Source organism: Cuculus canorus, chromosome 1 (assembly GCF_017976375.1).
Source record: "Cuculus canorus isolate bCucCan1 chromosome 1, bCucCan1.pri, whole genome shotgun sequence".
NCBI classification, from domain to species: Eukaryota; Metazoa; Chordata; class Aves; order Cuculiformes; family Cuculidae; genus Cuculus; species Cuculus canorus.
In genome coordinates this window covers 148,589,537-148,605,194 of record NC_071401.1, presented here as the reverse complement: position 1 = coordinate 148,605,194, position 15,658 = coordinate 148,589,537, and the positions used below count along the sequence as shown (strand labels likewise).

Sequence of the window (15,658 nt, the reverse complement as noted above, 5' to 3'; positions counted from 1 at the left end):
ACTAATGAGCTCATGTAAAGATCTACCCTGAAACAATTTTAACTAAATATTGTTTAAACTCAGCAGTCAGCCAATCTTCATGTTAAAACCATCAGTGAATTAATCTATTAAATTTATAAAAGCCTCTAGTAGTGCAGGGAAACATGATACCTGCTAAAGAATAGGAGACAGCCACAGTATTTCAAGAATTCCAAGACATCCTTTGTGGTTTTTTAACCCTGTTGTGGTTTAACCCAGCAGGCATTCAAACACCACACAATCGCTCACTCACTCTACATCCCCTCAGTGGGACAGGTCTGAGAATCGAGGGGAAAAAAATACAATTCACGGGTTGAGATAAGAACAGTTTAATAGGACAGCAATGGAAGATACAATGATAATAATAAACAAATATTCAAAATAAGTAATGCACAATGCAATTGCTCGTCACTCACTGACTGACTAATGCCTAGCCCATTCTGAGCCAACCCTTATTCTAGTTATATGCTGAGCGTGACATCACATGATCTGGAATATCCCTTTGGTAAGTTTGGGTCAGCTGTCCTGGCTATGCTTCCTGCCAGCTTCTTGTGCACCTGCTCACCTGTAAAGCATGGGAAGCTGAAAAGTTCTTGACTTAGTATAAGCATTGCTTAGCAAAAACTAAAAACATTGGTATGTTATCAACATTATTCTTGTACTACATCCAAAAAACAGCACTATAACAGCTACTAGGGAGAAAATTAACTCTATCCCAGCTGAAACCAAGACAACCCCTCATTTTACATTGACAGAAAGGATAGAGAATAAATGCTTGAACTCTCACCTACCCAATTTCACAGCTTCTAAAAATTACTTTTTTGCCTTTTAAGTCAATACTAAAAAAGGTCATACCAGCTAAACGTAATGACAGGTTTTGCTGCTAGCGTAGTTTTGCTAATACCTAATCAACATAGACTATGAGATACTCTGGATAAATCTGCTGCTTCTCAAAGATGACAAAGATAGAAGGGTTTGAAGTGCTATCAACACAACTGTCGTAGAAGTTTTGCTTGTCCTTCAAGGGAGGCCGAACATAAGAAGACCTCCCAATAGTGAACTCCCCCACCAGCACCCGTGCCTGAAACATGGTCTTGGTGAAGAAGTCTTCCTTGCAGTAGTTGTGAGAATAAGATGCATCCCTTGCAAAATAGCTTCCTGTAGAAGAGATACCAAGACAGTTGATAAGGCACTAAAACTGCAGGGAAAGAAGTGATACTACGTAAAAGTGAATTCATAAGCAAATCCATTAAGCAGTTCACAAACAGCCTTTTCAACCATCTCTAGAACTGGCCTCTCCTAAGCTTGTCTTTTCTTACAAGGACAGAGTGGACCACAGAGGCCAAGGGCTTTCAGTATGCCAAATTAGCTCCTAATGATTACTGCCAAATTCAGCTATGTTGTCCACATCATCACAGCACTAGAATGGATGAGTGCCCTCTTTCTAAATTTACACTTCTACAGTAGCTACCGAGAATTTTTTAGCAACTCTAAGGTTAATGAAAGAGCTGAAAAACAACCTTTGCCGTAGACTGTCCCATGAAGGCCACAGATCCTCCAGTCAAAGTTTTGATGACAGATGGCATCAATGTATCTTCCACTGGTCCCATGAAATAAAAATCGCTCATCCACAACCCTTCCACCATTGCTCTTCTGCATTTGTTCCTTCTGCCTGCAATAAGAAGCACTATCTTTGCAGTTTCACGGTGGCTGTGCCCAGACAGGTTCCAGCCATGCTGGCACTGATGATTTTAGAGAGTGCATCTCAAAATCTTTACATTAAGGCCTGAACTTTGGGCATACAGGGTATATTGCTGCCTAGCTGTGTACAAACATACTTTCATTATACACGAATGCCTCCAGGTATTTAATAACAGAAGTGTTTGATTTCTTTCACTGTTGGGGAGGCATCTTTGCATTATTATTTTCTCTAAACACTGCAGTTCACGTTCAGGCTTTCCCTCAGCGAGTTTTGCATTTAGTTTTGAAGACTGTTTCAGTTTTTACCAGCTACAAACCAGTATTTGTGCCAGATGTGACTGATCACAGGTTCAAGGCTTCAGTGGAAGGCAGCTGTCGTGTACATATGCCTGGCAGAAGTCAGAACCACTTACTCGGGAGCAAGGATTCCTCCCACGTAGGTCATCAAACTATTCTATGCTCTGTGTCTTGACTGAGTTTTGGTTTTGTCAGTACCTCTTTATCTACATCTCAATCCTGGCTAGGTATTTCAGTAGTGGAGTGGAAACAGATTCCTGAAGGCAGCTGCATTTCAGGGCTGCATGTGTCTATCTTTAGCATATAGCTAACTGCAGAAACAGCAAACTTCACGCACACATACCAGAGTAGTATTTTACACATACCATTGATACAGTTCCCAGAGAGATAGGTTCTGAACCCTAGAAATCCTTTTAATAACTGTTTTGGGCATTGTGCGTTGAAAGTCCAGCTTGACTTTCTTGTATTCTTCAGAAGAACTGTCAAGCTCAATCAGCTGCAAGGAAAAGATAAGAAAGATTAATCTTCTACTGAATCATAACAAAGTCACCCTACCTAGTACACTACTCAGACTTTTAAAATCTTTTCAGTGAAGCAGAGGTACGGAACAGCAAAAATATTCTTGGTAAAAAGTCAGACTAGAGATCTCTGCTCTGTAAAAGTGAGCTCTTACCTAGGGAACATTAACTCCCGGTTGCTCTCTCACAAGACATTAAAGGAGCTGCATGCTTTTGTGCAGCCACCTAGCCTCTTTTAATATTGGGCCAAGATACATATGCACGGATATATCAAACGGTACCTAAATACACAGAAGAAATTAGCACATAAATAAAAAAGAATACAGAATTTATGTTGAGGCAAACAGAAGAATACCCCTACCCTATGCTTTCTAAATCTTTATAGTTTATACTCCCTACAGCCAGTGCAAACACACTGCACAGCCTGATATGTTTTTAACTAAACTGAAAAGGCTTTATGCAATCAACCACTCTGGGGAAGAGTAGGGATACTCTTGTCAAAAATAAGTTCCTTACATGGTAGTCCTAAAAGCAAGCAAAGTTTTCTGCTTCCATGTTTTCTGCAGGAACATCAATAATGTCAATGTTAGCCTTCCCTATTTTTTATTGACAATTTCTTGAGCATTCATATTGTGCAAGTTCGTAATTTTCAGGCTTCATAGAAGATGATCTTTTCTGTACGTATTGTTACTAGGATTGACAGAGCTGGTGGTGGAGGCAGGAAGGAAGTCAGCAAAAGTAAACCATGCAGATATTAACTGGGTGTGTTACAAAGGTAAACAAACTCACTCCTCTGGAGTTATGGTACATTTTAATAAGTGACCCCAGTTTGAACTCTGCTGATTTTTCCAATGCTCCATAGATGCACGACAGTCTACCTATACACAACTCAGGAAATGGCTACTCTGAAGTTTAGAGGCATGATTTATGTCTGATGATTCAGCATGTTTTAGACTTCAAAGCCATGTATTTTGGGCCCAGTAACAGTCTTGCTAACACAGCATAAGCTTCAGGCAAATGTGCCAAGGAAAGGGAGACCTAGTAGCAGGGAAAGTCAATGTTGCCATGGTTATACTGCCACCATTTGCCAGTTTAAATTTGGGTGTAGTTTCACCTCTAGGCCCACTGCAGCATCAGGCTCAAATTTACAAACACCTCTGCATTATGTTGCATAACAGTCATCTACAAAAGCACAATAAACACTGAACTTGTGATGGTAAAAAACAGTAAGCAACAAAAACAATGGCAAGAAAAACAAAAAGCTCCAAACCTTGAATCCCTGTTCAGGCAGGGCAGTTTTGTCCCAGTGAGCAGGAATGCCCTTAAATTCTCCTGTATGTTTAAAGCCCCTGAACAAGACATTAAGAACAGGTAATTAAAACAAAACAAATCCCTACTTGTTATGTATATATGCTACTAAATATTTTTGCCAAGTTTAGGGGAAATATATGCAACCAAACATATTCAGAAGTATTTCACAATTGTCTTTCCAGTTCAGTACATGATGTTCCAAATCATCATGTCAAGACTTGGCAGGAAGCAAGATGCCAAATGAGGAAAAAAATATATATACACTGAACTAAACATGAAAGTAGTTCTCTTGGTTGCAAAGAGTTGAATGTATACATGAATGCTCTGCTACACTGGGGCAGATAAATAAAAATGCATCCAGTATCATAACAGTCTGACAGAAACAGGATAGATATAGTCCTCCTTTTTACTTTCACCACCGTTTGAAGTATTGCATTTAGCTGCTCTTTTCTATGTTGTTCAAGTAAGCACTTTTGCAGACTCCCACTTTTTGCTTCACCTATTACAACTACTACTTTCCTCTCAGATTGTCTAGTTCTCAAAAAGAATTATATCTAAACTTGTGCTTAGCTTTAAAAATTACTGATCTCAGATGTCAGAAAGTGCTAGCATGCCACAAACATTATTTCTTCCATCTGTATCATCTACTTTAATAATATCTCTCTCTCTAATCAACAGCTCCCAACAACTCTGCTACATATTGAATTATCTTTTATGCTCCCACATTCTCTGTGTCCAGGCTCAAACTTCCTTCATCCCCAACGCTCCCAAGTTGCTTGAAATCTATTGGTCAGCTGCAATACTGCCCCTAGCTAGGCATTGTAGGAAACTTTGTAAAAATTAGGAAAAATTGTAGACATTGTACGTCCCTTCCCCTCTCAGATTCTTTTACAATTGCCTTAATAGCTACTACTTCACCTTGTTTATACCCTTGGAAGACACTGCTTTCACAATGCCCTAAATCCATCACCCCATAATGAGTAGCTGCAGTTTACCTTGCTCTTGTCTTTTCTACCTCTGTCTGAGAGACAAATTTAGGTCTTCTGCAAATCATTCTCTCCGTTGTGTAGCGAAGGTTTTTCTGAATCATGGCTGGGAAAAAAAAAAAAAAACCCAAAACACACCCCGAACAATCAGAAAGATGTTTTAGAAAGCCTTCACTCTCCTGCAAAACTTGCCACTAAGTTGTTGTCTCAAAAACGTTGACAAAAAGACACCAAGGTTTTTCTATTGCTACACAAAGGGAAGTTAGAGCAGGATGTGGAAACCACAGACTGTCTATGTAAAACACAAAGATTTCAGTTTCAGTTTTGCTCTTTAGAAGGGATGACAGACACTAGTAGCTATTTTCACTTCATTGTTGCATCGGTCATATTTAATCAAAAATGATCATTGTATAATAAAATAAGTATCTGCTTTTGCTCCATGGATTGCATCCCCTCCATCTCAATTTGAAAAAAAGATACTGTTTTCCTACACATAGTTATAGATTTCAAACCCCATAAATGCTTCTTAACAACTATCACAGGCCATTCATTTTTACTGTCCAAGAGAAACATGACAAAGCAACCCGTATTTCAGAGGTATTATTTCTGGGTCTTGGAACCTCTGTAGCTACTGCCACATCACACAAGAAACTAAGAGTCAGTAGCAGCCAGGAGAAAGAGGCCTCATTGTCAGAGAGAACACAAGCAAACAAACAAACCTCTTTGCACCACCAAGCTTAGAAACTGAGTTTTGGAAGACATATACATTGTTTATGTTTGCTTAAGTTACTAAAAAAGTCTAAACCTTAGAAACCAGATTGATTTATTATGCAGTTTTCCCTTCTAAGACACAAAAGTTTCCCCAGCCTATACAGAAGATTGCAGTATTGCTTTCAACTGATTCACAAACATCGTGTGCCCTTTCTCCTTGGCTGTTTTTTTTTTTTTCCTTGCAGAATGAAATAGTAATGGAGAGTTGGATCAAAGGCAACTACACCAAAATGACAGTCTAGGCAGGCCAATTCCCACCACTGCTGTTCCCCATGATTTTTTGACAAGGATACTTGGAGATGCAACAGCTCAGAGAGTACGGTGCCATCACAAATGGCTTAAGTTTCCTGAACTCTTGGGAAAAACACCTTCCTACTTTGACACAGTCAAGTTATTTCCTCAGCCTTTCCAGACAGGCAGAGCTACAAATAGAAAATTGCTACATAAATCTTGCAATGCTAAGGATTGTCTGGATCCTAGACCTTGCCCAAGTACTCATTGTTCTGTGAGCCAGTGATTAAACCAGACCAGAATTTGGCTGGCCCCCCTCCAGGAGTTTCTCATCATTTGTGTCAGTGCTTGTATTGATGGCAATGTCACACTTGGACTTTCCGGCAGACATTTCGAAACCTAGCACAAGAACTTCTTGAAAAATAAGAGGCTTGGAGGAGTAGGAATGCCACTTTGCTTATGTGAACAGCTCTTATCCTGTGAACTTTTGACAGCAGCTCTGCCTCTGTAAGCATCGCAGTTCAAAGTTCAAATTTCTCTCTCCTATCTCCTATAGTAATGTAGTTTAAAACCCACAAAATACCTAGGAAGGAGGTAGGGATGAAGTGAGGGAAGAAGGGAACAAAAACCCGAAGCATATGGAACCTACCTCCAAAATTGAGTTCATATTCATGTCTTCCAGCTTTGAAGTTCAGCTTTGTAGAACTTTTGGCTAGATAAGCTTTTTCCAGGTCATCACTGGACACAGTGGCAGCTGCATGAACATCATCCTGTCAAGTCAAAACCAGAGGAAAAAGAAGATTCTCCTGGTCTGTTATATACAAGCAAGTTTAAAACCCAACAACTGTCATATGGTTTGGTGGCTGCAATTATGCATCAGCTTTTAGGTATGATAGCAGCTATCTGGTAAAAAACATGTAATAAGCCAGTGAAACTATCCATAAAACAAACAAAGTGGTGTTATGAAGCCTAAACTTACACTGAAAAAAACATGCTGTAAACACTACTAACGAGATCATACGTTCACCAACCAGACCTTAGCAAAGGCACGGAGTACCACTGAAATCTCAGAAAACTGAGTTTTCGTCAGGAGCGATGAAAAGAATGCATTAACTTGATCCTATCTGACATGACTCACTGAAGAATTATCTGTCAATAATATTTGTGACTCATCAGTGAGCAGTCCCCTGCCTGAACCAATGAAATTCACAGGGAAAAGATCCCACTTGGCCTCCATAAAAGTCCATCTGCACAGTATGAGTGAGAGGGCAGGAGGGAGAAGGTGACAAAAGAGGGGGAGGATATAAACACTGTGCACTTTTCAGTAGTTTTGCACTTTTTAAACAGAGTTGAGAGTCTGTCCTTTTCTCCACACTTACTTTTCTTCCATACTCCAGCCACAGGCCATTTTCATCTTTCCAGTACCAGATCCATTCTGTTGTAAGAATGAAGTGAGGGGGTTTGGTCACAGAGGAGGCTGTAGAAAGACGTCTAACCTTTGCAAACCCGCAGCACATATCCCGAAAAGAGATATGTGACAAGGCAGAGCCACTTTCAGTAACAGCGTTATTAAATCTATAAAAAGAAAAGGAAGAAAAAAACCCACCAGAATTGTTTGTGAAGCTTTACACACAGGATGAGAAGCTCATCACAAATTTGCAAATTAAGTCAACATCGCTCAAAAGCAGAACACAAGCCTGCTCTGTCTTGTGTGTGTACAAATTTTGTATTACGTCTCACATTGGTTTGTTCCATGGGCAGTAACCACTACTAACTTGTAAACTAGCGCGTTACACAAGATGAACGGAAACTGCAGAAAACGCACGCTGCCTTCTTCTTGCTAACCTACTATAATCTAAGCAGAACACCGTCATAACTCAGGCATAGTTTCAAAGAGCCTATCACATAACATAAGAGGGCTAGGTAAATTCTCAAGCATGAGACACAGCACTCTGGTATGAGCCCCTTCCAACACCATCTCATGTTACATAATGAGTTCCAAACTCTTAAAGGTATTTCTACATTCTTAATGTTCTCTGCACCCATGAGTATCTCTGTCTCCAGGTATACAAGGTGTACAAATCTCATACTACCTTTCCATCTTCCAACTCAAAAGGTGAAAGCAAAGTTTATTTCTAATCTAATCCAAGTTATTTCCATTTCTGTGTATTGATAAACTCTAACTAAAGACAGATTCCCACAAGTACTTGTGATAAAATCACCATTCTCTGCAGTTTTCCAACCATTCTTAGTGAGGATTAGATTTTCAAAAGTAGGAGCAGTAGGAAGTATTTATATACTTTTTACAACAAAGAATACTAGAGTCTACAGGTTAGACACATAAAATAACTGTGGTGGATTGACCCTGGCCAGCAACCAAACACCCACACAGCTGCTCACTCACACCCCTTCTTCTCCATTGCACAACCGAGGGTTGAAAATTGGAAGAACAAAGCTGAGAAAAGTTGTGGGTCAATATAGAGGTAGTTCAACGCATTAAGAAGGGTTTGTGTGTAAAATAAACAAAGAAACAAATAAAGAGTGTGAAGCAAACAGCTCACCACCTCCCACAGGCAGCCTAACGAACAGCCAGCCATCCTGGAAACCAAAGACCCAACCCTCTTCCTCCTCTGCCCCAGGTCTTATTGCTGAACATGACATTATATGCTAAGAGAGATTCCTTTGGTCAGTTCAGGGAAGCTGTCCCAGCTGATCCTCTCCCAACCTCTTGGCCGCCCCCAGCCTGCCCACTGCAGGGCAGTGGAAGCAGAAGCAGGGCAGAGTGGGAAAAAGAGAAAGCCTTGACCTTGTGCAAGCACAGTACAGCCATACCTGAGACACTGATGCGTTATCAGCACTGTTTTAGTCACAAATCCAGAACACAGCACTATACGGGCTGCTATGAACAAAGTTAACACCATCCGAGATCAAACCTAGTATGGTAACCCAGAGGGTCCTATACGGACTTCAGGCATAATCAGGTCCCAATGGATCAGATCTCCAGCAACAGCAGATCAGCAAAGTGAAGTCAGTAGAAAGAATACCACTGAATGAAGCTACTTATATAATGACTGCAATAGAATCGGAGCAATTTACAACCATTAAGGGCCTGGTCCAATACAAGAAACTCCAAACATTATTAAATTCTTCATAAGAGTTTATACCTGGTGTTATGGGGGTCACAATATGCTTTTTCTATTTCTTCCATATTCTTCAAGTCCTTCCAGGTATTACCATCATAGATCTGCCATCTATACGGCAAGTGAAAATGAGTCCTGATACACTTGTCTGTGAAAGTTTAAAAAAAAAAAATGTAGAAGAGATGCATCATTTTTACAGGCTATGCGAAGAACTCAAACATTTCAGGGCTACACACCTAGCTGATGGGAGTATCAAATGCACAATTATGGAAAGTGTTTACCTGTGGAATCATTACAAACAGTAGTTCAGAATTTTTCAGCATGAGAAAGCAAACTTGATTTTTGAACTTAGGCAGAAGTTCAGTTTCTGCACCTACTAGATTGCGCATCATAATTGCTAGCAGGAGCTCAGTGGTGAAGGGCCATTCTGCCTTCTCAGTTTCAGAGACAAAAATTTACATGAATCAAGATGACAAGCTCACAAGAGGCTATTATTTCATCTATAGAACAACCAGGTAGACTCTAATATTTATGCTTAACTACTTACTCTCAAAGTCACATTACTGAGAATAAAAACCCACAACAGGGCTTAGTTTTAGCATAGGAGGTAGCTCATTTAAGGACTTCAAGAAGCCTCTTAGGGTTGAGACCCCACCAAGAACAAGAGCATAGTGGTGGAAGTGTCCCAGGTATCATAAATGTTACTCAGAAATCATTTGAAGAGTCAGTATGCAGTCACTCCTCAATAGAAGCAAAGACCACATCACCAATACACATATGCATAAACTTGAGGCTAGCTTTCATAGTAGAACAACAGGTAAATTAAATACAGGGAAAGTCAAGATCACACCACACAGTTCATATGAGAATGTGTGCAGTACATCATGGAGCTACTACAGGTCAAGAAGATCGAGAAGGACAAGGATGACAGAAGGACAAGAAAGCCGGCACAACAGTCTTTTTCCTGGAGGAAGACAGCTCAGACATACGGAACAGAAGAGTGCTAGAAGAAACAAGGAAGAATGTAGAATTCAGAGTCTCTTTTGTAGCTAATTGGAAATGGCTCATATAATCTGCACCATACAGCAATCCTGTAGGTGAAGACAGGTGGAGTAGCTAATCTCTAACACAGGCAGGTGTTATATATTTCAGAGTAAAATAAAACAGCTACTTTGTTTGGTATACCAGGTAGGTTAAACACTTTCCTACCAGTACCTATGACTATAATGAGATTTAACTAAAGATAAGCATAAGCTCTGAAGTTTCCCCTTTCTGTGAAAGACGTCTATCACTTCCTCTTTATGAGAGAAGGAAAAGAGACTAGACCTGATACAGTCACAACTTACCTTTAAAGCAACAACTTCTGTATAGATGATACAAACAGATCTGTTCCAATTCATCATCACTTCCAGCTGTGGACTCCTGGCTACAGCTCTGTTTTCTCTCTAAAGGGGGGAATTATAGGCCTTTTAAATACAGTTTGTTTCAACAGGAGTTCTTAAAAAGGTAGGGAAAATGCCTAAAACAATATGTATGACTACGTAACTGCATTCAGTTCCAAAAAGACACTCAAGTCTTTGACAACCTTGTATACACAGAAGTCCTATCCCTTTAACCATGCTTTCTGAACTTGAACTCCCAATGACTCCAAAATTCTTCAGATAGTTTTTAGCTATCACCTCAAAGCAAGAATAGAATACAATGTCTTTACATTTCTAGATGGACTTAAGTTAACAGTACATTCCACACAGCTGTCCACATTGATGACTATAAAATCTGAAGTCTAAAAATTTGATACCTCTGTAAATTAAAACACATCTAAGGAAACAAAAAAAAAAGAAAGAAGGAACTGCAGGGAGATTAGTAGAGATTTACACATACTTGGATCTTCCATTCTATTATGCTTTTCTTTCCTGCTAAATTATACTTCACTTACAATTTTGAAGTACTTCAAAAGACAAGAACAAACAAAATATTACATCTCTGAGAAGTAATGAGGATAGTGCTGTCTATGAATTGTTGTGCTAGACAATTTCTGCATTAAAGAAAAAAAACCTGATAAAGTAGTTTATAATCACACAAGTAAATGCCATCCCCATTCTTAAACAGTTCTCTACCCTTATTTATGTTTTCTAAAAGAATATTTTAAAAATACAGATCTCACTATTTCCAGTTCCTGTTTTGCTTTTCTAACTCCAAACTTGAGATTTCTATAAACACCAACCACCTTCTCAAGAACCCATAATGCCTTGAAATCCACTTCACTTAACAATGAGACAGGTGCAGGGTCCCTCCCAAAAGACACATTAAGATGTGAATTCACTCTTCATTAACAACATCTGTGAGAACCCCATATTCACTATAGTGAGTCTTCAGATGTTTTCAAAAGATGGTATCATTTACCTTTACATTGCGAAGACTTGGCATCTTCCATGTCACACATGTTCGTGTTGCCATATTTTATGTCATACATATTCCTATAGATTGAGGGTAGTTTCTCAATAATGTCTGAGCTCAATCCCTGTCTCTCCAGTTTCTCATAACATTCTGACTTTAATAAGTCATGGGATCGCTTGCAGCTGCTGCCAAATCTGCACTGTCCCCGCAAAAAGTACTGGCAGACATGCAGTTTAGTGCAGATCTTTTTATAGGTGCAAGATCCATCAGGTCCATCACCTTTGTTATAATGCAAACAGACCTTGCGTAAAGGACAAAAAAGAGAATTGAAAGATTAAAGTATAATGTGCTCATACAGAGTGTTCGAATTCACAACTTCTAAATGTTTACAGATTTGCATTTACATTTGCATTTAAAAGACTTATACTTCTTTCTTCTTGTTTTCAAAATGATTACTTGAAAGTTTTCCCTTTTACCTGCTAATGTCTAGAAAGACCTTTCAGGAGAAAACAACCACCTTATAGAGCTTCTGAAGCAGATGAGATTTTGTTCTCAGTCACATAAATGTAGGATGATGGATTTTATTGTGTCACTACTTAAACTTGTTGGTTTTGTAGCTTTGGAATAGTGAACTTTTTTGACTTGATTTTGATGGTAAGAGGTACGGGATCTGGCTTGGATGGAGTTAACTTTCTTCATAGTCGACCATACCACAATATGTTTTGGATTTGTGACCAAAACAGTGTTGATAGCACACCAAGTTCCAGCTACTGCTGAGCAGTGCTTGCAGTGTCAAGGCTTTCTCTTTTGCTCCACTCTGGCCCTCTGACCTTGGGTAGGCTTGGGGGTAGGCAAGAAACTGATAGAGGACACATGCGGGACAGCTAGCCCAAAACGGCCAAAGGGATATTCCATGACATATAATGTCATGTTCTAAAATAATGAAAAAAAAAAAAAAAAAAAAGGAGAGGGGTTGGCTCCTTCTTACAAGGTGGCCCTTGCTCAGAGACTTGCTGGGTATTGGTCTGCTTGTACAAGGTGGCAACTAACTTCCTTTGCAACACTTGTTTTCTCCCCTCTTTCCTCTACTTGTGAGGGGCTGTGTGAATGCTTAGCTGTCAGCTAGGGTCAACTCACCACATATGAGAACAGAGGATGCAGATTTAAAGTTTTAGATTTGCACTGTACTAACCAAACTGACACCTAACATCTTCATCTACTATCAAGCCTCTTTCATTCTGTGATATTCTCTGAAACACAAGGCTAAGAAATTGCTACAGTACTCACCTCTGGTAAGAGGGAAGAGTCATTTTGAAGCAGAAGCTGGCGGAGTTCATTACCGTTTAAAGTCTCAAGTCCATATTGTTTTAGAACATTGAGATTGTGGTCCGAGTGGAAGTTGTGAACAAACTTGCATTCCTTCCTAGGAAGCCAAGAAACCCAAGTGCGAAACAAGTGTAACATTAGTGGTATTTTGCTACCCCCACTGGCATCACACTGAACACTTTGGATGGGACAGAGTTAATTTTCTTCCCAGCAGGTGCTGTGCTTTAGAGTTTGCATAAGAATGTTGATACCACGTTAATATTTTTAATATTAATATATATGGGGGTTGCAGAGAAATCAAGGACTTTTTTAGTTTCCTAGGGAGCTGACCACAAAGATATTTGATACAAGATAACATCATGCTTAATACACGAACAGGAAGTGAGACAGGTGTTGGGGTTCATCTGCTTGGTAGTCACTGCTTGGGAACAGGTTGGGTATTGACTGTTGGGTAGTGAGCAATTAATTGTGCATCACTTGCTTTGTACATTGTATTATTATTATCCTTATTCTCTCTTCCTCTGTCATCCTATTAAAGTGTCTCTATCTCACTCCTGAAGTTCTCCTTTTTACTCTCAACTCTCCTCCTCATTCCATGGGGGAGGAGAAAGCGAGAGAGTGGCTGCATGGTCCTAAGTTGCCGTCTGGGGTTAAAACCATGTCACAGTTTAAAAAGCACAACGAATTAGCTAGTTTCAGAAAAATCTGTAGTGCTCCTTTATAAAGTAATTACGTGATTTGCTAAGCGGATCACATAATTACTACGGGGATAATTGCCAAGCTATTTCTGATTTACAGTCATTATAACATTAGTGTAGTCTGATAATATTGGCATTTTTGACCTGCAGCTCACAACTATGCACAAGAAAACACCAAAATGGCAGATTAACGCTTCCTCCCACTCAAATCAGCAAGCACACTGCCCAGCTCCAGGCAGCACAAAGTGCTCAGGTTCACTGCCTGCAGCTGACTGAGGGCAGGGCGTAAAGCTTTCACACAGTTTGGCTTCCAGCACTCTCTGCCCTGCCACCAGGGGCATTGAGGGGAGGAGGAAGTGCAGCAAGCCAAACTCTGTGAAGTAACCCCTTACTGGCACAAAAGGAGGGAAAGCAGCATTTTTTTCTACATAGAAAAGGCAGCAAGGCCATTACTGAAGCCTCCTTCCACTGAAAGGGGCACACTGAGCCCAAGGCTGGGCAGAGTCACCTTCACCTCATGGGACACGCTGGTTCCAAGCTCAAGCTCTCAGCCCGCAGCGAGACGGGCAGAAGTGGTTGCAGTTTCCTGTCGTGACTCATTAAAGTAACAAGAGTTCTCTCTCCAGAAGAGCTGCCTTTCCTACGAATGTGTTTGCTGAGCACTGCCAACAGCAGCGGGACAGCCAGCACAGCCCTCAGCAGCACCCAGACCTGTGCTCACCACAGGACGCAGATGCCCGAGGGGCATCACTCGAGCCCCGGGCTCCACCTGCAGTACCGTGTCCCGTTCCAGAATCCCCCCAAAAAGAAGGATATGGAGCTGTTACAAGAGGTCCAGAGGAGGCCACAAAGATGATCAGAGGGCTGGAGCACCACTGCTATGAGGACAGGCTGAGGAAGCTGAGGTTGTTCAACCTGGCGAAGGCTCCAGGGAGACCTTATAGCGACCTTCCAGTACCTGAAGGGGCTTCAGGAAAGCTGAGGAGGGACTTTTTTTCAGGGCATGGAGTGACAGGACGTCGAGGAATGGTTTTAAATTGGAAGTGGGAAAGTTTAGATGAGACATTAGGAAGAAATTCTTCACTTTGGGAGTGGTGAGACACTAGCACAGGTTGCCCAGGGAAGCTGTGGATGTCCCATCCCTGGAGATGTCCAAGGCCAGGCTGGACGGGGCTCAAAGAGCACCCTGGTCTGGTGGGAGGTGTCCCTGCCCATGTCAGAGGGGTTGGAACTGAGTGAAGGCTTTGATGTCCCTTCCAACTCAACCCATTGATCGATTCTGCGATGTCCCCCCACGTCCCAGTCCCGCCTCCCTCCGTGCGCGAGCAGCGCCGGGGGAAGGAGGGTGTCCCCTCGGGAGGGATGGATGCTCCGCTCACCTCGCCTGCTGGTTGCGGCACAACCCCCTCAGGTGGTACTTGCAGAGGTGCAGCCGCCCGCAGCGCCCATCGCAGCCCGCGCCGTGCTGCTGGCAGAGCCGCACGGGGCTGGTGGCCACCACCACCACCACCTCCTCCGCCCCAGCCTCGCCGGGACGCCTCGACAGCGTGAAGCGGTGCGAGTCCTGCAGCGCCCGCTCCAGCCGCTCCGCCGCGTCCCCGCCCGGCAGCCGCCGCCGCAGCTCGCCCTGCTCCAGGCTCCCGCCGCTGGCGCACAGCACCCGCAGCACCGGCACCCACACGGCCATGGGCGCCGCGGGACACGGCCCAAGCTGCGATCAGCCCGCGGAGACCAGCGCGGGGCGGCGCCGGCCGGCGGGGCGAGGAAACGAAACCGAAACGGGGCAGGGAGGAGCCGGAGCCGCGTGTGCTGCCCTCCCTGCCCGCCCATCCTATGCTGCCCTCCCTGCCTTCCCATCCTACGCTGCCCTCCGGGCGTTGCTTTCCCTTCTTTCCCTCCCTTCCTTCCCTCTCTTCTTTCCCTGCGTGCGCTGCCCTCCATGCCTGCCCTGCCTTCCTACTCTGCCTTCCCTCCCTCCCTTTCTTCCCTCCCTTCTTTCCCTGCGTGCGCTGCCCTCCCTGCCTGCCTTCCCTCCCTTCTGTCCCTGCCTTTCCACCTTGCCTTTCCACCCTGCCTTCCCTCCCTGCCTGCCTTCCCTGCCTTCCTATCCTCTGCTGCCTTCCCTCCCTTCTTTTCCTCCCTGCCTCTCCTCTCTGCCTTCCCTCCTCGTCCTGGTGCCGCAGATGGTGTTTTAAGAGAAATGTCCCATTTTCACAGAATTACAGAATCACCAGGTTGGAAAGGACCCATTGGATCATCGAGTC

General features: G+C 42.4%; 1 protein-coding gene across 1 annotated transcript; it reads right to left on the bottom strand.

Annotated features, from left to right (window-relative positions):
* Positions 1-324: 324 nt before the first annotated feature.
* LOC104058962 (protein mono-ADP-ribosyltransferase PARP12) lies at positions 325-15,161 on the bottom strand. The gene is made up of 12 exons (XM_054056159.1): positions 14,774-15,161; positions 12,658-12,793; positions 11,377-11,671; positions 10,320-10,418; positions 8,998-9,121; positions 7,213-7,408; positions 6,483-6,603; positions 4,841-4,937; positions 3,805-3,883; positions 2,382-2,512; positions 1,539-1,690; positions 325-1,176 (listed from the first exon to the last, which is right to left on the bottom strand). The coding sequence occupies exons 1-12, from the start codon at positions 15,079-15,081 to the stop codon at positions 923-925; spliced, it is 1,992 nt and encodes a 663-aa protein (XP_053912134.1). The 5' UTR covers positions 15,082-15,161; the 3' UTR covers positions 325-922.
* Positions 15,162-15,658: the final 497 nt, after the last annotated feature.

Excerpts from the sequence above, each read along its gene's own strand:
- LOC104058962 (XM_054056159.1), bottom strand. The coding sequence starts at position 15,081 with ATGGCCGTGTGGGTGCCGGTGCTGCGGGTGCTGTGCGCCAGCGGCGGG. Across the intron at positions 3,884-4,840 it reads GTAGAAAAGACAAGAGCAAG|GGGCTTTAAACATACAGGAG; the intron begins GTAAACTGCAGC and ends TGTCTTGTTCAG. Across the intron at positions 2,513-3,804 it reads TGCCTGAACAGGGATTCAAG|CTGATTGAGCTTGACAGTTC; the intron begins GTTTGGAGCTTT and ends TTTTCCTTGCAG.